Source organism: Gossypium raimondii, chromosome 3, assembly GCF_025698545.1.
Source record: "Gossypium raimondii isolate GPD5lz chromosome 3, ASM2569854v1, whole genome shotgun sequence".
NCBI classification, from domain to species: Eukaryota; Viridiplantae; Streptophyta; class Magnoliopsida; order Malvales; family Malvaceae; genus Gossypium; species Gossypium raimondii.
Window position 1 is genome coordinate 56,119,213 of NC_068567.1, and position 23,728 is coordinate 56,142,940.

Here is a 23,728-nt window from a genome sequence, read left to right on the forward strand (position 1 = left end):
TAATTTTAGTATTATTAGGTTTAAATTTTTATGATTTTGTTCGTAGAATAAATTTAGTATTAACTGTAATTTTTTAATTATTTATCAAATACAATCGATAAATAGGATTTAATTCGAGTTTTAGGGTTGATATAATAAAACGAATTGCTAATTATGAATTTTCATCTTATCAATTTTAAAACCTGATTTAAAACCTCTAATATATTTAGGTATAAAAATGTATAACGTATACAATGCAATTAACATCATACTTCTCTTTTGGGGTTGTGAGGAAAACTAATTCTAGCAATTCAAAGCAAAGCAACAATCAAGAATGACAAACACAAATATGCCAAATTTGTGATGAGTGGATCATGGAAGCAGGTAGAAAATTAATGTTACATATGATATCACCCTTACAAAATTTTAACGGAAGGCAAAACTTGTCTTTTTATTTGGATCTCTCCTTTGGCATCCTCTACACTTTTTCCATTTTTAATTTCTCTGCAACTCTTTCTTTTTGTCTCATTAATTACCTGCTCAACTAATTCTTTTATGTCAATTACATAAACGGCAAACAGCTTTTGAAGTTCCCCTTCCACCCCCACTTATGGACTTCCTTCTTTTGACCCTTGAAAAGAAAATCATTGGGGATTTGCAACAAGTTCACTTACTTGTCACATACACGACAAACGGACCCAACTTTTAATGTATAGTTTATTCATGGATGATCTTAACAAATGTTGTTTGATGGAATGATGTTGCTATCAAAGAATTCTTATTCCGGATTAGTTAACAATACATGGACCATGGTCTTCCATCGTGGTTGGTATGGAATTTTTTTCTTCCTTTTGTCGGCTAGCCAAGTCCCCCACCTTATTGGATCATATATTAACTGCTGCTTAACATTGTATCAGTATCAACTATCAAAAGGCCAGTTAAACATGTCAAACTTTGTTCAAGATTTTGAAGAAGATGAACATCACAGCACTGTCATCTCACAGTCGTCTAATGAGAGTCCCAATCCTATTGAACATCCTATCACCACAAGTTCAAAGAAGAAAAGGAATCTTCCAGGGAATCCAGGCAAGCATGCTTTCTGTACAATTGTTTAAGTAAGTTGCATGAAGGTATTGTAAGATCACTAAGTTTTCAGTTTTTGGCAAATTTTCAGATCCTGATGCGGAGGTGGTAGCACTGTCTCCAAGGACGCTAATGGCAACCAACAGGTACATATGTGAGGTGTGTCATAAAGGATTTCAACGAGATCAGAACCTTCAGCTGCATAGAAGAGGGCATAACTTGCCTTGGAAACTGAAGCAACGAACGAATACAGAGGTTAAGAAAAGGGTTTATGTATGTCCTGAGCCGAATTGTGTTCATCATCATCCGAGCCGGGCTTTAGGCGACTTGACTGGCATTAAGAAGCATTTCTGCAGGAAGCATGGAGAAAAGAAATGGAAATGTGATAAGTGCTCTAAAAGATATGCTGTCCAATCGGATTGGAAGGCACACGCCAAGATCTGTGGCACCCGAGAATATCGTTGCGACTGTGGCACAATTTTTTCGAGGTATGTAGCATATATATATGTTCTGTAAGTGATCCAAGGTGTGACGGATGATACTGAAATCATTATTTTTCAATCCATTTGTTTTGAACAGGAAGGACAGCTTCGTCACACATAGAGCCTTCTGCGATGCATTAACAGAGGAAAATTACAAGGTGAACCGTAACCATGGTGCCATTGGAGGATCAATTTTGCAGAAGCAAGCAGACGAGACAATGTCCATTTCTGACCACACAAAGATGAATCTGTCGATTGGTAATGAGAGCATGGACAACTCACAGAGGCTATTGTCTTTGAAGTCGACTGGGATCGTGAATATCTCTAGCAATTTGGATCAAATTTTCAATCCAACAACATCCCTGGCTTCTACACTTGCGATAGGGTCTGCTTATACATCTGCAACAGCCCTGTTACAGAAAGCTGCACAAATGGGCGCTAAGATCAGTGATAATACAATCGCCCCAATCCTACTCAGAGGTTTTACTGGATATTCAACCAGTAACATGAACTCATCTGGCTCAGTCCAGGACGGTTCGAATGGCGCCGGTACCAATGGTTTGTATGTGGGAGAAGAAACATCTCACAATCCTCTTGCTCCAACTGCGTTGTTCGACTCTCATTTTCTACAGGCAGAGAATGGGAAAGCTGCAAATCTGTTGGGACAAGTGTACATGGAAGGTGGACAAAAACTTACAGTTGATTTCTTAGGTATGAAACCAACAGGGCATCAGAATGTGGATAACGAAAGAAACTATGACGGAAACATAATGAACTTGGGCTACTCCAACGCGCAGGAAGGGCTGAACAATTTACGTGCTAACTGGTAAACTGCTGAACTAGTTCCAGCTAAGTTATTAGTGATGTTGTAGTAATTGCACCACTTTTTCATCAAGGAGCGATCTCATTTCAAGTTTTGGTTAAACATAATCGGAAACAGATAGCCATGCTAATCAAAGATGATGTAACATTTATGTATTTGCTGCTAATATCGCTTTAACTAGCTGTCATTGGATGATATTGGAAAAGACTAGTGGCGGAACCAAAAAATTTGTTGAGGCGGAATTAAATTGTATATTTTTATTATAGTAAAAATGCAATTTTAAAATTTTAATAGTCTATATCTTTATAATTTTTAGAAGATTAAATTAAATTTTTATTATTTTTGAGGGGGCCAAAATAAAATTTTACCATTATTAATTTAAAATTTTATAAATTATAAAGAAACTAAATAAAATTTTTTACATTTTATGGGATCGGAGGCCCTGCCAGCCCCGTTAACTCCGTCACTCTAAAAAACCGTACTTGAAAACGAATAAATCAAATAATAAATCATTTCTTCCATTAATTATTTTAGCCAAGCATCTATCAAACTAGTTACTTACGAATTGGGACGACAGACATTTACCAAGTAAAACATCAGTGGACTCGCGTCAAGGATGTGAATTCTCATGTATCCTTTCATGAAAGGAATCTCATGCATTAATTTGCAATACGTTGAATCTCATGCATAAAATCCGATACATGCATTACTTCCCAATATATGAACAAAACATTGAACAAAATGAGTGCTTGTCAAAATTCATCCTTTAAATCTTTATTAAAATTATCGAGCAACATCTACTTTTTAATGGTAGAAAGATTAATACTTAGATTCACTTTAATAAATATTTTAAATTTTTTAAAATTAACATAAACACTCCTCGTAAAAGAAAACTCTAAAAGATTGTATTTAATGTATGGCATACTAGATTTTCAAATCTTTCCATTTATATAGACTCGAATTTTTTTGCACGTATAAATTAAACTTTCAAAACCAAAAATATGCTAACTACATTTTCTTCGATTTGGACTAAAGTTAATAGCAAATTAATAGATACTCCTCTGGTCTCTAGTTACTTGCGAATTGTGACACAAAATTCACTCTTTTATCATGCCTGTCGTCATTATTTTGATAAATACAAGTTTCCGAATATGAAAGCAAAATGGTCTATTAAAACAAATATGAGCAGCAAGAAACCATATCCAAGCACATTTTAATCATTTCTCATGTGATAGGGCGAAAGAGCTAAATCGATATTTGCAAGTAAATTTTAACAGTGTTAAGCAGCAGTGCAATGATCAATGCCAACTGCTTTAGGCATTGGGTATGAACAAGGTAAAAACACACACACACACACAAAGAAAAAAAAAGGCACATTATATGTTTATGCAATTTGGTTTTTCTACGTCTGCGGGATCTTACCCAAAAAGATAATATTCACTATTTTAGTCACTCGTGCAACAAGTGATTACAACCTCTAACACTCACCAAATTAGATTTCTCACTTTTGTACCTAAAATCTAGACAATTCTCTTCTAATTCTTCCCCTTGAAAATGAAAATTTAAGACATAAACCAACACACTTGATTTTGCACTCAATGCACTCACAAGAAAACATTCCTAATGAACAACAATAAGTTCTCTTAGTTCAATATATCATCTATACAAGTGTCCCCAATTTATAAGGAATTGAGACTTGCTAACATACTAAATCAATTACAATCAATCCTCCCATAAAACTAGTAAGATAAGCATAAAGAATATCTCCAATGAGCTCAAGATAAGTCTTGACTCTTCAACATATGCTTCCAAGTTTTACCCAATTCGATCCAATCTCACCAAAGGTGGGAAGTCGATTGCCTTTATCCAATTCAAACCAATCTCCAAGGTATGTTATTACAAACAGTTTGGATATCATAGATGGACTTGTAGTCCACCAAAATATCAGTAAGGATCAAAACCCAAGAATTTTTGTTGTCAAAATTTGTCAAATTAAACATGGCAAGTTTCTGAGCTAAGCAGTACTAGACACCAATGGACACTACTCAAAAGTTGCCTCAACAATCTTCCCCTTCGATATTTTTTGAACAAAAACCATAATATGAGAACACATACAATAAGAGATACAAATGCTCTGGATAAGTAACTCCCCTTAATAAATTATACTTCACTATTAACATAATCGATGAAATCAATAATTAATGCCAGAAATATGATCTCATCAATAATCAAAATACTAAGAATTATATAATAACTAGTTTTTTATTATGTGCAATGCTAAGGGTAATTGTATTTGATATTAAATATGTTTTTTTTGAATAATTTGACTAGATTTATTCATATAAATAAATAAAGAAAATACATAAGAACAGAAAAATTGGGCTGAGGTCCAAAGAAAACATAAAAAAAGAAAGTCAAGAAACAGAAAACTAATAAGAAATCGGGTCTAAATTAACATAACTAGCCCATCTCATTCAATTTTAACTAGACTAAAACTATAACTAAGCCTTATCCTATACCAGTCAAATCCAAACAGTTGGATACCAATAGTCTGCTTCTTTCAAATCAACCGTCCCAGCCATGTATGATAGCAGGTTTCCAAAAAAATAAATGATTCTTATCTGCTACCTTTTGTTTCAGAAACTTTTCACTTCTCCTTTCCCTCAATCCGGAAGCTTTGGCCGGAGCTTTTCCAGTGCGTGACGAACCGATTCTGGGATTCCCCCATCAGGTAAAAGCTTTCTCTTCTCTTTAGAGCCTCCTTTGCGATAACATGAGTGTAGACATTCTCTGCTTTAGGGACAAAATGAAACTCAATCTCCTGGAATCTGTCATTTTAGTTTTGTATGTCCCTGATGATTGCTCCAATGACCGATTTATCAATACCAGTATTTTGGCATTTCTTGATGATAGTTTTCGAATCTCCCACTACTCCTATTTTATTTAATCCCATACTAATCCCTAGTTTTACTGCCTGTAATCCTGCATATGCCTCTGTCGTGAACGGATTTGCTATCTTGGAGTGAATAGGTATCTGTGATGCAAGGATTTCCCCCTCCTCGTTCCATACGATTAAACCTGTAGCCGATCTGGACGATTGACGGTCAAAAGCTGCGTCAAAATAAACTGTGACCCTTCCCCTTCTGTATACCTGTTGAATATTACCAATAGAATAAAGAGTAAGTTTCTTCTCGTTTATTACTTCTAGCTCTGCGATATAGTTCCGGATTTTCCTTGCTATTTTAGTTCCTGTCATGTATCTTCTTTCATATAAAAATTGGTTTCTGTTGAACCAAGTTTCTTCTCGTTTATTACTTCTAGCTCTGCGATATAGTTCCGGATTTTCCTTGCTATTTTAGTTCCTGTCATGTATCTTCTTTCATATAAAAATTGGTTTCTGTTGAACCAGATTAACCAAAGTCCACAGCAAAAGAGCCGGATTTGCTCATTAGTCCCTTGAGCGATGACCAAGGTAAGCCATTCCCACATATTCAGATTACTGTGATTTAATATCCATGTAAGATTTAACTGGTTCCAAACCTCAACGGTTGTAGGGCACTGTTGAAAAATATGACAGCTATTTTCTTCTTTATGACAACATCTAGGGCATTGAACTTCCACCACAACCCGCTTGAGTTTGAGATTGACAAGGGACGAGATGAAATTCCACGAGATCCTTCATACTGTAATTTGAATTTTTGAAGGGATGTATAATTTCCATAGTTTTCTATAGAAATTTTTAGTTTCGGCATGTAATATAAAAATATTAGGATCCAAACTAGGCTCATGTAATAATTTATAGGCACTCCTAACGGAAAACTCCCCTGTCGGCTCCCTTCTCCATACTTGAAAATCTTCAAGTGCTGTCTCTGCTAGTGGGATCTGCAAGATTTTTTCCGCTACATCCATTCTAAAGGTATCTCTTACTACCTCTGTTTCCCAACTTCTATTAGTGGACTCTATTAAATCCGAAACTAACTTGGTGTTTTCATTATTGTCTTGATTCGGTTCTCTATCCGCTTCATTTCTTGATATCCATAAATCATCCCAAACAGATATTTGATCACCCCTCCCCACCCTCCAGCATAGTCCTTTTCTAGAAGCCCTTTCGTAGCCTAGACACTCTTCCAGGAAAACGAAGGTAAATTTCCTAACTGATCCCTGTAGAAATTCGAATTAGGATAATATTTTACTTTCAAACTGCGGGCTAATAATAAATTTGGATAATCAATAAGACGTCATTCCTGCTTTGCTAATAACGCAACATTAAACTTCACAAAATTTCGAAAACCAAGGCCACCATATTCTTTTAATAAGCATAGATCTTTCCAAGCGCACCAATGAATACCTTCTTACTACAATTCTTTTGCCACCAGAATTTGGCTATTATTCCCTCCAATTCAGCACAAAGAGTCTTAGGAAGTATAAAACAAACCATCGAGTAAGTTGGGATAGCTTGGAGTATAGATTTAAAAAAAACTTCCTTCCCTCATTGGGAGAGATATCTTATACTCCAATTGTCAATTTGTTGTTTAAATCTGTCCTTCAAATTTTGAAAAGACGATCTCTTTCTTTTTCCCACCATACTAGCCCTAGATATCGTTCTGGATTAGATGCTCTTTTAACTCCAAGTATTTGTGAAACTACAACCCTTTCCCCTTTTTATGTATTTGTACTGAAGAAAATAGTCAATTTGTCGTAATTAACACATTGGCTTGAACTCATCTCATACTCTTTCAATATCTGTTTTAATGATTGTACTCCTCTTTAAGTAGCTTCTGCAAATAAAATGCAATCACCTGCAAAGAGTAAATAAGAGATAGTTGGCCCACTTCGATTAGCTTTAACTCTTTTAAGAATGTTTCCTGCTCTTGCAAGCCTCATTAGACTCGAAAGTCCTTCCCCACAAAATAAAAATAAAAACAGACTTAAAGGATCCCCTTGTCTAAGACCTCTAGACGGAAGGAAAGTTTGTCTTATGTTTCCATTGAAATTCACAGAATATGATACTGTAGAGACGTATTTCATTAATGAATCAACCCATCCTGGGTCGAATCCCATTTTTTTCATTACCTCCTTCACAAAATTCTATTCAACCCTATCATATGTCTTACTCATGTATAGTATGACAGCCATAAGCCTTTTTTTCCCTATCTTCTTGTATTTTAAAGCATGTAAAATTTCATAAGCTAGTAACACATTATCAGAAATCAACCTTCCTGGAACAAAAGTACTTTGTGCTGAATCAATACATTTATGAATCACTACCCGAAGGCGATTAGCAATGACTTTACCTATCAGTTTATAAATCACATTGCATAAACTAATTGGCCTAAATTGAGTAATATTGGAAGGATTCAAAATTTTTGGGATTAGCACAATATTTGTTTGGTTAACCGAACGTAATTCCATACCTTCGTTTAATCCTTGAAGGCAAAAAGTATAGAAATCATCCTCAATGATTGGCCAACATTTTTGATAAAATATAGCTGGAAAACCATCCTCTCCTGGTGCTTTTGTAGGTCCCATTTTTTATAGAGCTTCCTGTATCTCCTCCTTAGTATATCTTGCCATTAATTTATTATTGTCTTCCTCAGAAACGCACCTGTCAAATTCTAAAAAGCTTTTCTCATAGTTATCTTGCCTTCCTGTTGAAAATAACTTCATAAAATACGATCTGGCAATTTCCTCCATCTCCTTAATCTCTTCTGTCTCCCTGCCATCTTCAAACTGCATCTTGTGGATTAGATTCTGCTTTCTTTTTTGTGTCGTTTGCTTATGAAAAACTGTTGTATTTTTGTCTCCAAGTTTCAACCAATTTATTCGGGCCTTCTGTTCCCAATAGCATTCATCCTTTTCAATCTCAAAATTCAGATGGATCTTTATATCAATAATCTCTGCCAAATTCTCATCACTTCTGTCAGATTCCAGTAGCATTGTCAACTTTGAAGTTAAAACCTCTGTTTTCATTTTTCTACTCCGTCGAATCTAGCTTTCCTAACTTTCTAAACCTCTTTTTAAATTTTCCAGCTTGTTCAGAAAATATCCTGTAGAATTTTCCCAAAAACACCTAATTTCTTCAAAAAATGTTTCCTCCAAAACCCACCAAGCTTCGAACTTAAAATTCTTTTTAACCATCCTTCTAGCTCTATAATCTATATTAATAAGAAGTGGACAATGATCTGAAAATAAATGTGGAATGTGCTAAATTAAGGAATTTGGGAATAAAGAACTCCATTCTTCCGTAGCTACTTCCCTATCTAACCTTTCCTGTATATTTGTTTCTGGCAAATTTTCTCTCTCCCAAGTAAACCAATTACCTGAATAACCCACATCCACCGGACTACAATCTTCTAGCACCTTTCGAAAAGCTTCCATCCTTCTTTCCTCTCTAGGTAATCCATGTTTCTTCTCAAAATCATATAAGATTTCATTCAAATCTCCACAAACCAGCCATGGATACTCTCCATGATTACATAATCGTCTCAACAGATTCCATGATTCCTCCATATCATGTGAGTAAGGAGAACCATAAAAACTATAAATCTCCACTTCTTGCTATCTCCTACATCATCAATAATCACATCAATGTGACGATTTGAGAAACTTTGTAGCATTATATTAACATTCCCTCGCCATGCTAAACTTAGTCCACCTTTAGAACCAATCGAATCAACATCAATTCCAAACTGAAAACCATAACTTTTTCTAACTTTTTCCATTTGCTTTCTGTTAATTTTTGTCTTCATAAAAAAGACCACTTGGGGATAATGTAACTTCAGTGAGTGCCAAAGTCTCCGAACTGTCTGAGGATTACCCAAACCTCGAACGTTCCAACTTAAGATTTTTATTGCGACCGGTCGGCTTGCCTCTTGGCAGTCGCCGATAATAAATGAGTAACTTCAGACATTCTCCTGTTTCTACCTCCTATATTACTGTTTTCTTCAAAGTCCCCTCTAGCTCTCTTTTTCCCTTCCTCCCCTATAACCACCTCATTCTCCAGATCATGATCCATAGTCGTTTGAATTTGATCAAGTAATATTTTATCCTTCTCTAATCGTAAGGGATCCGTTTTTCCTTCCAGGTTGAACCCTAAAACAGGGTCAATATCTTTATCACATTCAATTCTTTTGACACCTCCCTCTCCACTATTTCCTCTAGAATCATCACTTCTATTGTTTTTACCGACTATTCCTCCTTCTTCCCTTAACCAAACACTACTCATTGATTGGGCTCTTCTTGACTATGCACGCAAAGATAAATCCCAACACATCTCAGTAATTTCTACACCTGCCTCCATCTTAGCTTCACAAAAGGAATCACTATAACCTAAAAGGTCAATCTTTCGTACTTAAATTTGACATAAGATCATTTGCTTCTAAACATGACTTATTTCTTCCTTTTAAGAGAGTGACGAATATCAATTTGAACTCTTATTCGCATAAAATTCCTATTCTCTTTCCCCAAGCTTGAGCCATCATACTCTTGAAAAATTCCGATAAAATTTCCCAATTGCATAGGCAAATTTTCAAAATAATAACCAATGGGAACATCATGAACTTATACCCAGAAAGGTGTTAAGATTAACAGAACTCTTAATGGATCCTCCCCCCATTGTAACTTGTGCAAAATCAAAAGATGATTATTGAATGTCTAGGGTGACCCTTTAAAACTCTTTTCATATCTATAATATGAAAAATTTTAAATAAATACTTTTTTTCCCCAGATCGCTAATTTGAACACCCCTAACAGGATGCAATAAATTAGCCATGGTGCATTTCATTGCTGGGTAGTGAATAATACTGGCTGTAAGAAAACATCCAACCAGACTAAGAGCTTCTTATTCCCTTACCAAATCTTAATCAACTTGTACTCGCAGGATTGCTTCTTCTTCTTCGTCAAGGGTTAGACCAGCAAAATCTGATTCCATGGATGCAGGAAGAAAAACCAAAAAAAAAAAAACAAAGAAGATTGTTTTAGATTATGGTGATGGCAGCCGCCAAAACAAGAAGACTCAAAAAAACTTAAAAACTTGCCAAGAGAGCAGACAGAGACATGTTAGGGTAGCAGACGAATCCACAAATATGATATAATGTTAATTTTAGCTATTAATGTATGCATCTTTTACCAATGTGACCCTTATTTTTTTCCTGAACTAAATGTGGGCTTTACATTTGAAAAAAAAAGTCGAATTTGACCATTAACGATATTAAATATTTTTTAATTAATTGTTTTAATTTAAAATAATAATTGATCATATTAAGTATTTGAAAATTATTTAATTTTTATTTTGATTTTAAAATGTGCTTAAAAACTTCTTTTAATTATTAAAACAATATGCAATTTAGAATTATGTTTTTGGAAATAAATTTTATCTTGAAAAATTAAAATTTTTATTAAAAGTGATGATGTAAAATAAAAATATATATTTTAAAATTGATTTTATATAAAGTATTTATGTAAAAGATAATTAAAATTCTTATTAAAATAAATAAAATTAAAAAATAATGAAAGCATTTTTAATTTGACTTTGTAAAATAATTAATCGTGGATCCTACCTAATTTCTAAAATTAAAATGTGTAAAGCATTAAGATTTTGAAAATATTAGAAATTGTAAATAATCTTAACTATAAAATTTAAAATTGTAAACAACATTAATGTGAAAATCTTTTTAAAAACACCTTAAGCATTGAGACTAAAATTTGAAGGGTGAAAATAAAATTATTAATGGCTTAATTATAAAATTTAAAAATTATAAAAAAATCTTAATGTGAAAATATTAAAATAATAAATTCATTATGGGGCACTAAAAAGTGGATTAAAAGAACGACATAAACACTGATTAAAAATATATAATTAATAAATCATAATACAAAAGTTTTTATCTTACAAAATTTAATTATGGCCTTAAATTTTTTTAACTCTTACCATATAAACACCCTTCATTTATATTATGATTAATTGTGGGTGCTAATTAATATTTAAAAATACAATAGATGAGTTATTAAATAATCATAATTGTCACTTGTCAAGATGATAATTAAATAAATTCATCCATCCTACTTTCCTTTTCGTTTGAATGTCATCGCATTCCAATTTATTTTTGTGCATTCAACTTCAAATGAAATGCGGCATAATTAATATATGTATTTGATAAGCCATAAAAGTAACATATTTTTAATCCCATTTTTGATGTATTTTAGATGATTAATTATGTAAATTAGTGATTTTGATGCTCCTAATTGTTAAGAATAACAGTTTTCTGTTACTATCGGTTATCAGTTAGCAAACAGTTAATGTTTCTGTTAATGTTTGTTAGTTGAGATTACATGCATTAAATACTTGTAATCGGTTTATGAGAATAATAATAATGAAGTATGATTTCTTTGAGTTGTTGAAAGTTTAACATGGTATCACGAGCCAAATTTTTTTTTTTGATCTAACAGTTTTGTTTTTGTTTTTCTTTCTTCATGGATATTGAGGCAATACCAGGTGCTGCTACTCCACGCCATTCATCAAACACTGGTGGAGCAGTCCAGTTGCAGGACCTTGGCAATGGTGGATCATCGACAGTTCATTATTTTACCAAGCATGATACGGTCAAACTTGCAGAACATAACTTCTTATTGTGGAAGCATCAGTTATTGCTGATTCTTGAAGGTTACGGACTTGAAGGCTTTGTCTTGGGCACGATTTTTGTTCCTCCTGCGGTTCTTGCAGAGGCTGATAGTCGTCTTGTTGACAATCCTACCTTTCTTGTTCATAAGAAGCAGGATAAATTTCTTGCTTCTTGGCTCCTTTCGACGGTTACGGGTGAGGTTTTGGTTCATCTCACAGCAGCTAAGACAAGTTTTGATGTTTAGACCACAATTGAAAGAAGGTTTGGTACCACGTCAGGTATAAGATCTCAAGTATGCGTCATGCATTATACTCGATCAAGAAACATTCAAAACCCCCTTACTCTCAAACATCCAAACAAGGGTATTGTGGTTCGGGCCGCAGTTGGTCGCGTGGGAAAACTAGAGGCACTGGTCGTAGGGGTGAGCAAAATTCGATTCGACTCGAAAAATCAAAAAAAAATTCGAATTTCGAGTTAAACGAATCGAGTTAATCGAGTTATTCAATCAACTCAATTTTTTTCAATTTCGAGTTCAATCGAGTTGAGTTTTCAATTGAATAACTCGAATAATTCGAATAATTCGAATATCAAACTATAATATTTTACAGCTTTACCCTAAACTCCCAAACTTTTTTACTTTACCCTCAAAGCTTTTACTCCTTCCCACTTTTCCCCCAAAACTTTTACTCCCCTCCCCTCCCAACCCCCAATCTACCCAAAATCCATTTCCCACCAAAATTTTACTCTTCCACTCATTTTTTTTTCAAAATTTTACTCTCAAAAACCCTCAAAACTTTTTATTCTCCCCCAAAATTTTTACTCCCTCCCACTTTTCCACTAAAACTTTTATTCTCTTCCCATCCCACCTCCCATCTACCCCAAACCCTCCCCCCTCCAATTTTTTAATATTTTCCTCCAAAATTTTACTCCCCTATTTACTTCCCTCAAACTTTTATTCCCCAAAACTTTTATTTTCCCCTAAACTTTTACTTCTCACCCTTTACTCTCAAATAAAAATCAAAATTATCCAAAAAATCACTAAACATAAATAGTAATAATTTTATTTATATATACTATTTATATTATTAAATTAAATTTCACATTTTATATTATTTATATTATTGAATTGTTTAGTCATATTGAATATTTATATTAAAATTAAATTCTTAATTATGCCATAAAATATTCGTGTTAAAATTTTATATTGGTATCAATTTCAAATTTTATTTTAAAATAAATTTTATTAAAAATCATATTTTATATTTAATATATTTTAATTCCGAATACATAGTGACAAGAATCAAGATAATTGAAACAACTAAGCAAACAAATAAGCTAACCAAGATATAAAAATTAATAAATAAATTATGAGGTGATGAAAGTTAATAAAAAATTTGATTAAGGTGGACAAATTTTATTACGATGGGTGACAATGGTTACAAGGACCCAAAATTATTTTTTAAAATTTAACTCGAACAAATATATTCGATTCGATTCGATTCGAATTTCATCTCACTCGACTCGATTCGAGAAAACTTCAAATAAAGTTAGGATGATAAAATGAGATTCGAAAACTCGATTAACTCGAAAATTTTCGATTCGATTCGATTCGATTCGATCGAATGCTCACCCCTAACTGGTCGAGGCTGGTCTCGCTCTAGACCCCAATGTCAACTTTCTGGTAAGATTGGTCATATTGTGCAGAACTGTTACCATCGGTTTGATGAGAAACTTTTTGGTCAAAATCCTTCGGTCAACTTTCATTAGGCTCATGTTTTTACTCCTTCCTCGACGACATGCTCCTTTGTGGTTAATTGTTCTGGCACATGTTCTCGATCGTCACCCTCACCAGTATTTGATCAGACCTGGTATCCAATCTTACGTTTGTATCTCCTTATACAGGTACAGGTCAAGTCGTTATGGGTGATGGTAAGTCTGCATCTATAGTTAATGTAGGCTCTTCTACTATTGTGGCTGGTTCTAGACTTCTACATCTTCAGCATGTGTTACATGTTCCTACAGTATGCAAGAACTTGTTTTCTGTGGGATAGTTTGCTAAAGATAATGGTGTTTATTTTGAGTTTCATCCATTTCTGTGTTTTGTGAAGGACATTCAGACAAGGAAGATCCATCTCGAGGGACACATGCATGAGGGCCTATACAGATTTCAGTTGTCCAAATCTACTCCCAACAGTGACAGTTTCCTTTCTAAGTTTAGTTCGTGTTTAGTAAATAGTGCTCAACTCTCATCTGCTGTTCTATGGCACAACAGGCTTGGCCATCCTTGCTCAAACGTCTTGGCTCATGTTTTGAAGTCTTGTAAAGTTCCTTTTGTACAACGTAGTTTACCTCCTATATGTACAACGTAGTTTACCTCCTATATATACGGCTTGTCAGATGGGCAAGGCTCAAAAACTCCCCTTTTTCTTCTTCCACTACAGTGTACACGGTTCCTTTTGAACTTGTAGTATCTAATGTATGGGACAACCTCACGTGCCTTCAAATGGATTTTTCTATTACGTGTCCTTTGTTGATATGTATAGTAGATACACGTGGATATATTTTCTTAAGAATAAATCTGAGGTTGGTCACTATTTTGCCAATTTTCATCAAATGATCAAAGTTTAATTTGGTCGATCTATCAAGATGCTACAAACAGACAGGGGGAGAGTATCGTGTTTTGGCAAAGGAGCTTTCTCGTCTAGGTATCCAATATAGGGTTACTTGCCCCTACACCTCCGAACAGAACAGAGTTACTGAAAGGAAGCATAGACAAATTGTTGATATGGGTTTGTCTCTTCTAACTCAGTCTAGTATACCATTGAAATTCTGGTATTATGCCTTTGTGCATGTTGTTTACTTAGCAAATAGACTACCTACTCTGACTTTGCATCAAGTGAGTCCATATGAAGAACTTCATGAATACAAGCCTAATTATGGTGTTCTTCGGGTATTTGGCTGTACTTGTTATCCCAATTTAAAACCTTTTCAACAACATAAGCTACAATTCAGGTCTAAAGTATGTGTTTTTCTTGGAAGTGCCCCCAATGTAAAAGGGTTTAGGTGTCTTGCTGAAGATAGTTGAGTTTATCTTTCTCGACATGTTTAGTTCGATGAGGACAGTTTTTCGTTTCATGGGAGGTTTTGTTCAAAATTCCTAATAAGTTCCATGAGGGATTCTTATAAGCAGAAGACCATGCTCCCTATTATTGTGGCTGGTAATTCTCATAAGACCGTTTTAGCACAAGCAGATACAAGATTGGTCAGAATATCTCCTATGGCACACTCCTCAGTCCCATCGGCACACTCCTCAGTCCTATCTCATCGAACTCATTCTCATTCCAGCTTCTCAGCTGACTTTCCTCTTCCAACAGAAGCCTCTCCATCATGTGGTCAGAATGAGTGTAGTACAGAAGCTCCATTGAATATTAGTATTCACCCGATGCAGACTCGTTCTAAAAGTGGAATTTTTAAGCCTAAAATTTTAGCTTCGGTTCTGGCTGAAAAGGAACAATTGACCATAAATGAATCCTTTTAAAACCCAACTTGGATAAAAGCTGTTCGAGCAGAATATAGTGCCTTGCTCGCTAATCATACCTAGGATCTCATGCCATTACCTGCAGGACATCAAGCTGTTGGTTGTAAATGGATTTTTAAGATCAAAAGACATGCAGAAGGTTCTGTTGCTCGGTACAAGGGCAGGCTTGTGGTTAAGGGATATTTGCAGGAAGCTGGTATTGACTTTCAAGAAACGTTTAGCCAAGTTGTTAAGCCAACTACAATCAGAGTTGTCCTTGCTTTAGCAATGTCTTTTAATTGGCCACTTAGACAGGTGGACATTAATAATGCCTTTTTAAATGGGGAGTTGAGTGAGGAGATTGACATGATGCAACCTCCTGGGTTCGAACAGCAAGGGTCAAATGGTGAGCAGTTAGTTTGTAAGCTACGGAAGGCTTTGTATGGTCTCAAACAAGCACATCTGGCTTGGTTTCATAAGTTGAGAGAATTCTTGGTATCTATGAAGTTTGAAGTTTCCAAAGCCGATAATTTCCTATTCATTTTTTGGTCTGAGTCTCAGTTAGTTTATGTGCTGATATACGTTGATAACATTATCGTTACTGGGAATGATGCTAAGACCATAGGTGATTTTGTTACCCAACTAAATGCCAAGTTCTCGTTAAAAGACCTAAGGAAGCTAAGTTACTTCCTTGGTATTGAAGTCAATTACACTTCACAAGGTATGTTTCTTACACAAAGGAAATACATTTTAGATATTCTTCAACGTGCCTCCATAGACAGGTCTAATAGCTTACCTACACCGATGGTCACCACATGTCGTCTCTCAGCTAATACAGGCAGTCCCATTGAAGATGAACATCATTATCGAAGTATTGTTGGTGCTTTGCAATATGTGGTAATTACTAGACCGGACATAACTTATTCTGTTAACAACGTTTGTCAATTTATGCATAAACCTTTGGATTTACATTTTAAAGCTATGAAAAGAATCTTAAGATATCTACAAGGCACACTGAATTATGGGTTGAAGTTCATTCGATCATCGAAGTTTCTATTTGAAGGATACTCGGATGCCAGTTGGGGTTCTGATATGGATGATCGCAGGTCTACTTCCGGGTTCTGTGTGTTCCTTAGAGGGAATCCAATCTCCTGGAGCTCAAGGAAGCAACAAGTAATCTCTAGGTCGACGGCAGAAGCAGAATACAGAAGTGTTGCTCATCTCACTGCAAAGTTGGTTTGGATCCGGTCATTACTAACTGAGTTGTGTGTTCCAGTTCCAAAGAAGGCCTTGATATGGTGTGACAATTCGGCTGTTGTTGCAGTAGCAGGAAACCCGGTTCTACACTCAAAATTCAAACACGTTGAGATGGATATATTCTTTGTCAGTGAAAAAGTTACAGATGGAGTACTTCAAGTAAGTCATGTCTCGAGTTCAGATCAAATTGCTGATGCACTAACAAAACCACTATCAATAGAAATTTTTACTAAGTTTTGAGATCAACTTTGTGTTACTGATATGAGTCAAGAAGTAATTGATGAGAAGAGAAGTTGATAAGTACTGGCCATGTTAGAAATAACAGTTTTCTGTTACTATCGGTTATCAGTTAGCAAGCAGTTAATGTTTCTGTTAATGTTTGTTAGTTGAGATTACATGCATTAAATACTTGTAATCGGTTTATGAGAATAATAATGAAGTATGATTTCTTTGAGTTGTTGAAAGTTTAACAATAATCCTTTAAATTCATGTTTTTATACTTAGGAGAGCATTTGGGAGCAAAAGGAGCGAAAAACGAGCCAAAATCAGACAAATGGAGCTATTTCCAGGATCCACACAGCCTATGCATTTCCACACGGGCTGGCCACACACCCATGTGTCAGCCCGTGTTGATATCGCACCCTAATTCCCAAATACGTAGAAAAACCAAATTTTTAGTCTTTCTGGGCATTATGAAGTCTATAAATACCAATTAGAAGAAGACCTAAGGGGACACTAAAAGAAGATTGAAGCGGATCTCCTTCAAGATTGAAGATCTCCATTTAATTTCCTTCGAAGTTTTATTAAGTTTCTTTATATCTTGTTGTTATCCTAATTTTGAGATGTTTGCATTCCATATTATAAACTAAATTCCATAAATATCTAGGGAAGATGAAACCTATGATGAATCTTATTATTTGATTTTTGATTTACATGATAAATACTTTATTCTTATTCTCAATTATGTATGCTTATTTTATGTTTTAATATTCTTAAAATATTAATTCATGTTTAATGTGTTTATTTCAGTGGAGCAAAAGCCTCTGTTTAAGAGTAGATCTAGTATAATTGAGTGGGTTTGCATGCAATCCTAGAAATAGGACGACATAAATCTATTGTATTAGAGTCAAATCTAATAGGGGAATCCATAGATCGAGTTAATGCGACAATAAGGGTTTTAATTAGAAAGAGATTTCAATTAATCAACCTAGAGTCAGTTGTTCTTATTCTCGAAAGAGATATTAACATAATTTAGGGATTTCTACGGATCAAGGCACAAGTGAATAAATCAATTAATTCAGATTCATAATAATAGGTGAAGTCTAGGTGGATTCCTTCCTGAGTATTGTCTATCTTATTGAGTATCTTCGATTATTTTCCTATTTCATTCTCTGTTGCATTCGTAGTTAGATTAGATTAGTAAATTTAGATTAAAAACGAACACTTAAATTTATCGGCTAAATACTAGAAAACGGTAATTACTAGTACTTTTAGTCCTCGTGGATACGATATTCCCTACTCACAATAGCTATACTATTGTTGATAGGCGCGCTTGTCTTTGTACTAATTATAGTTAGTTTAGTGACCATCAGTATTTTATAGGTACGACCTTTTATGTTGTTAACACTTATTACCAAAACCAAATAAAAAAGAACACCCAAAAGTAATTATAATAGTAGCATCAAAAAAATAATTCGTGGGTAAAAATAAGGAATTTATGGGTGGATTGTATTTTGGTCTCTCTATATTTTTAGATTATGTAACAATTCTTTCTAATGTTTGTGTGGTCATTTTTTTGGCTTTCATTGATGATTATATGTTAGATTGCCAGTGCGAGTAAATATCGCAATGTCTGATGGTTGAGTATAAAATAACTTAACAGATTTATGAATTAAATGCCTCTAGTTAGTAGATAAACTATATCTATTGAAAACAAAACTTTTGTATACATGTATAAAGATATGATATTTTATATAAATCAATACTTATACGCATCATGCCATAAGTTATGATAAATACTCCTATTCTCATTTTAGAAATTTTAAATGTGCAATATGTGTTCAAGTTGCTCCACCACAATACATAAAATGGGTTTTAAAGAAAGTTGAGAATATATATATAATTATGAATATTCTTTTATTAATAAATGTATTGAACAATTGGAGATTTAATTATGACATGATTTTGTGATTATTATTTTGATTTGATTATTTTCCAACACTAGGAGGAGAAATAATAGCTGGATGAAATAAATTAATTATAATGTACTATCATTATCTAAATCCTCATAAAAAGTAATTTGAACCAAGAGTTCAAAAAGATAATTCATTTTATTACAAGTTAACTATTAAATGCATTTATTAACTTAATGAAAATAATTAAGTGTTGTATAACAGTTAATGTTTTGATTTCAATCAAAGTTCTAGTAGGAAAATATGTTAGAATAAATGAAAGTAATGGATGCATAAAACATGGTATATTGATTGGTTCCAAAGATGACAATTATTGTAAAAGAAATATAAATATGAATAGTCATATAGTGGAGGCGAGTGTTTCTGAAGAGACCCAATACATAACTAACTATTAATTTTTTCGACATAGTGAATTTTCTTTTCCTCTGCCCGTGGTTTTTTCCCGAAAGGGTTTCCACGTAAAATCTGTGTGTTCTTTATTTTTCTATTTCTATTTTATTTGCGATATATTTTCATTACCGACATTATATTTTTCACAAAATATAAATATGAATAGTCATATAGTGGAGGCGAGTGCTTCTGAAGAGACCCAAGACATAACTAACTATTAACACTCTATAAGAGATTTAGGCACCTGAAGATGAAAATAAAGAGATCTCGATAAGTTATGTCTATACGAGAAAATAAGGAATCATAGAAAATAGAAAAGTTGTCTACAACAGTTTGTATGCAATGATATTATTGAGATAATGAAAGAAAATAAGGATATTGAATAAATCTATCGAGAAATATAGACACGGAAAAGCTTGGCCAAAATGGAAAGATACAATTCAAGTAGAATTAAATTTGTGAAGTTTTTGTCGATTGAGTCTTAACTCAATTGGTATCGACATTATTATCAGTGCAAGAGGACGTGGGTACGAGTGTGCGTTTAAGCGCATTACCCTCTCCTTTTGTAGTGGTTTAGATATTTTAGTAACATGACAATTCATAAAAATTTTAATTTTTTAACAAGTAAATTTAAAATATTTATTTTTAAAATTTTATTTTATTCAATATTTAAAATTTTTAATACTTGAAATTATTTTTTTTATAAATTAAATATTTTAAAATAATATTTTAATACCTCAATAAGCTTACTGAAAACTCTGCTCAAGACATACGTTATAGTCTTTTAAAGCTTCACCCCACAAAGAAATACGTAGAATTGAATACCTCAACATACTCCCAACCATTTTCATGTCTAGAAAACATAGATGATACAATCTTAATAATATTTATCTTACAGTTGAGAAATACATATATAGTGAAAACCTTGCTTTTAAGCTTTATGAGAGGAGAATAAATTCGTGTTCATCAACCAACCTTTATTCTCCCACTAGTAAATTAATTATTCATTTTTATCGGCTCCCTGGAACTGGAACTGGATTCTAACCTTTTAGGGCAGAAAGAAAGAGATAGTAAACATGATCACCACAAGCGTAGCCAGAAACTGAAACCAAAATGGCTAATCCTGATTTGACTGTAGTGGTTCTCAACCTGTCTCCTACAGTCACCCTTGGAGACCTCAATGCATATTTCTCTAACTGTGGCCATGTCGAGAAAATCAAGCTTTTGGGGTAATTTATTCAAACTTCTATAGCTGAATTAATTGCTTCCTATCTTCTTCTTTTTTATTTGGTTGTTTGAAAGCAGTGCGAATAGAGACCGATCACTGTCAGCTCTGGTAACCTTTAGGCAGCCATATGCTTATCAAACAGCTCTTCTCCTTAACGTAAGATGTTTGAAATTTTTTTAATATTTTCCTTTGTTTGTATTTGATGTGTAATGTAAGAACCTGGTTTGCAGAATGCTAATTTTGCGGGCCAACCAATTCGAATTCTGCCAAAGAAGGATGCAGCAGATCCTCCAGTCTCATATAGAACAATTCCTATTGTTACTGAGGTAATTTCCTTTTTCCTTATTTCAAACATGTATGTGAATGAGCATTTAACTGTATTTAGTTGCACTGGACACTGCTACATTTAGAAAAGCAAGCACGATGTGCAGAACAACAAGACAGGAGGAAACATGCCGGGATTGCGAGCTGCAGTTGAGGCGATAGCTTTAGAAGGGGTTGAGAAATTGAACCAGGCAAGAGATGAACTGAATCACAAGCTCAAATTAACAGAAAACAGTAGAGTGGTAATGGACAAAACCAGGTTAGCAGTGTGTGCTGCTGATCAGGCGATTTATGCAGCTGAGGAAGCAGCAAAAGACGTGGCAAAGAGGATCAAGAATACTGATTATGTTGCAGTAGGTGCTACATGGTTATCGGGTGTGCTTCAAAAAACATCCAAGCTTGTCTTAGAGCTTGGCCATAGGAAGGGTTGTAGTCCCAACTCTAGGGATCGTATATGATCAGTTTGTTTTTATTTGTATGAATGGTAAACAAATATATAATAAGCAGTAAAGGTAAACTCGATACCACTAATTATTATTGATTGCAATCTCTCTTGCTTCCTTCTTAAAAATTTATCATATTATGACTTATGAGCTTCTCATGTTTTAATTCATTTATAATAATTGTTCTTTTTCACCTTTGGATTCCGGATACATTCCTCCAAAATTTCATAATTTCATATAAAAAACACCAAAGAACCACGTTTGATCTGGGCGGAGACAATTGATGCTAAAGAAAATCCATACAGGCATGCCTTTTGTTCAAACTTGCAAAAACATGGTACATGACAATTGATGCTAAAAGACTTTGCTGGAGACATGCTAACATTTTGGAATAAATTACTGGCTAAATAACAAACAAATAAACAATACTCACATTTCACAAGGACAAAAATATGGCAAAGCTTTGATCATATGACAGATTTTTTCCAAGGCAGCGATGAAAAACATAAATTCTGCCGAACTACGTACTAATCAACGTAAACACAAACTTTCTTTCCAAGAATGGACGCTGATGGGTTCTATTGGAAACTAAATTGAGCAACAAATGGAACCGGGATAGATTTGTCATTGGTCGCCACCTGATCATGTCTCTTAGGAATTAATTTTGCAACCAATGAAAATCAAAAGCTATGGAAATTGGCATTCCTCAGGCGGTGCAAAACTCAGCAATTGTTTTTCTTTGTGTTCCTCGTCTAACGTTGTTGCTGATTGGATTGCCAAGAGCTCTCGAGCAGGGTCGTTACCTGTTTACTGGGTTACGAATATTCCTGAAGCTTTAAAAACCCTTATTATTTTTTACAATGTTAATTAATGAAAATATCACATCTTAAGTAAAAAAAAAATGTACACTGAAACTTAAATTAAGGATAGAGTTAATAATACCTTATTAATGTGCCTTAGGATTATTTTCATTATTTTAAATATTAATTTTTTTTGAAAAAAAAGGACATCTTTAATATCTTTTAATTTTTTTTGGTGGAAAATAGAAAAATATAAGAAATAAATTACGCCAACTAGCTTAACTCCCCAAACAAGGGTCTTCCAAGCATTCACAAACCTTAACTTTCCAAGTGAGCCATCTTGGCAAGTCTATCAGCTTCCTGGTTCTCTTCTCTGGGTATACAATAAATATTCCAGTGAGAAATCTGAGATAGTATTTGACGAATACTCTTAATCAGAGCCGTATTGGACCCTCTTGTACAACTCTCTCAAATGCCCATCATCACTTCAAGACTATCTGTCTGAACCATCACATTATCCAAACCATGATCAATTAGGGTACTTAAACCATCCAATATACGCCACAATTCAACCTCAAACATTAAACAGCTTCCCAAAAATCTGTTATAACCAATGATCCACTCCCTATTTCGATTTCTCACAACCCCTCCTGCTGTTGCAGAATCATCCTCAAGCCTAACGGAACCATCTGTATTTAAAAAAACCCAACCTCCTGGCAAATGAAAGCACAAGGTCATCTTCCTCCCTGTATTCAGATGACTCTGATCAGTCTTCAAAACATGTTTGGTCCAACTATATGAGGCTCTGATAATATCAAAACTACTACATGACGCATCCTGAAAGATAAAGAGGTTATGATTCTTCCAAATACGTTAGATGATAATCCCGAAAAGACATCCCCAAAGCAAAAATCATACTGATTATACAAATTGGCTATAATCCACTCATGTATGTTACTAGAGTAAAACATGTTAGGCCGATCAGGGAATCAAGAGATTCTAAATATCTCTCATTGTCGGACAATCACTTAAGACATGTAGCAAATCTTCAGAGATATATGCACAAACTCCACAAGCCGAACTATGCCCCAAACCCCGACAAACTCTTTCTACATTGGTGAGCAATCTTGGTTTGAGTACCAGCCAAATGAAAAATCTTACCCTTTGGGGACCTTTGAACTTCCAAGGGATCTTTCATGCACCTTCCTTCAATTTCCAAGATCCTTCCTTAATTTTCCCATAGGTATTTTTAACAGTAAAAGAACCCGTCGTTAAACCTCCCCAAATTATCCTATCAACACCTGCTTCTGGATGTGGTGGGGGTATGCCCATAATCTTTTAATTTTGATATTTCCTCTAAGAGCAACTTAATTTTGGAAAAAAAGTGAGCAATAAGAACAATTAATTACAACAATAATGTTTGTCATAAATTTTACATAATTTTTATTGATATAATAATAAAGTTATGCATTCTATCTATTTAAATTGATAAAATATGTAAATATTAAGAGCTTAATTTACTATATCAATTAAAATTGTGTATAATGAATAGAAAACATTAATTGTCTTTGTTACTCCCATTCAAAATTG

General features: G+C 34.1%; 2 protein-coding genes and 1 long non-coding RNA gene across 6 annotated transcripts; all 3 read left to right on the top strand.

Moving 5' to 3' along the window:
• Positions 1-918: 918 nt before the first annotated feature.
• Positions 919-2,600, top strand: LOC105794835 (protein indeterminate-domain 12). Its single transcript, XM_012624192.2, has 3 exons — positions 919-1,065; positions 1,154-1,550; positions 1,642-2,600. Exons 1-3 carry the CDS (start codon positions 924-926, stop codon positions 2,372-2,374), a joined length of 1,272 nt encoding a protein of 423 aa, XP_012479646.1. The 5' UTR covers positions 919-923; the 3' UTR covers positions 2,375-2,600.
• Positions 2,601-4,895: 2,295 nt separating this feature from the next.
• Positions 4,896-10,498, top strand: LOC105794840 (uncharacterized). Of its 3 annotated transcripts, none has more exons than XR_008194562.1 (6): positions 4,896-5,098; positions 5,398-5,546; positions 5,777-5,839; positions 5,973-6,283; positions 6,423-6,508; positions 10,247-10,498. It is a non-coding gene; the product is annotated as an uncharacterized LOC105794840 (long non-coding RNA). The 3 variants fall into 3 exon arrangements; XR_008194563.1 differs by having other exon boundaries at positions 6,744-10,336; XR_008194564.1 differs by lacking the exon at positions 6,423-6,508 and having other exon boundaries at positions 4,897-5,098.
• Positions 10,499-20,340: 9,842 nt separating this feature from the next.
• LOC105794836 (protein vip1) lies at positions 20,341-21,442 on the top strand. Of its 2 annotated transcripts, none has more exons than XM_012624194.2 (4): positions 20,341-20,572; positions 20,649-20,727; positions 20,802-20,897; positions 21,003-21,442. In XM_012624194.2, the coding sequence occupies exons 1-4, from the start codon at positions 20,457-20,459 to the stop codon at positions 21,351-21,353; spliced, it is 642 nt and encodes a 213-aa protein (XP_012479648.1). In that variant the 5' UTR covers positions 20,341-20,456; the 3' UTR covers positions 21,354-21,442. The 2 variants fall into 2 exon arrangements, with proteins under 2 accessions (XP_012479648.1, XP_012479647.1); XM_012624193.2 differs by having other exon boundaries at positions 20,346-20,572; positions 20,982-21,442.
• Positions 21,443-23,728: the final 2,286 nt, after the last annotated feature.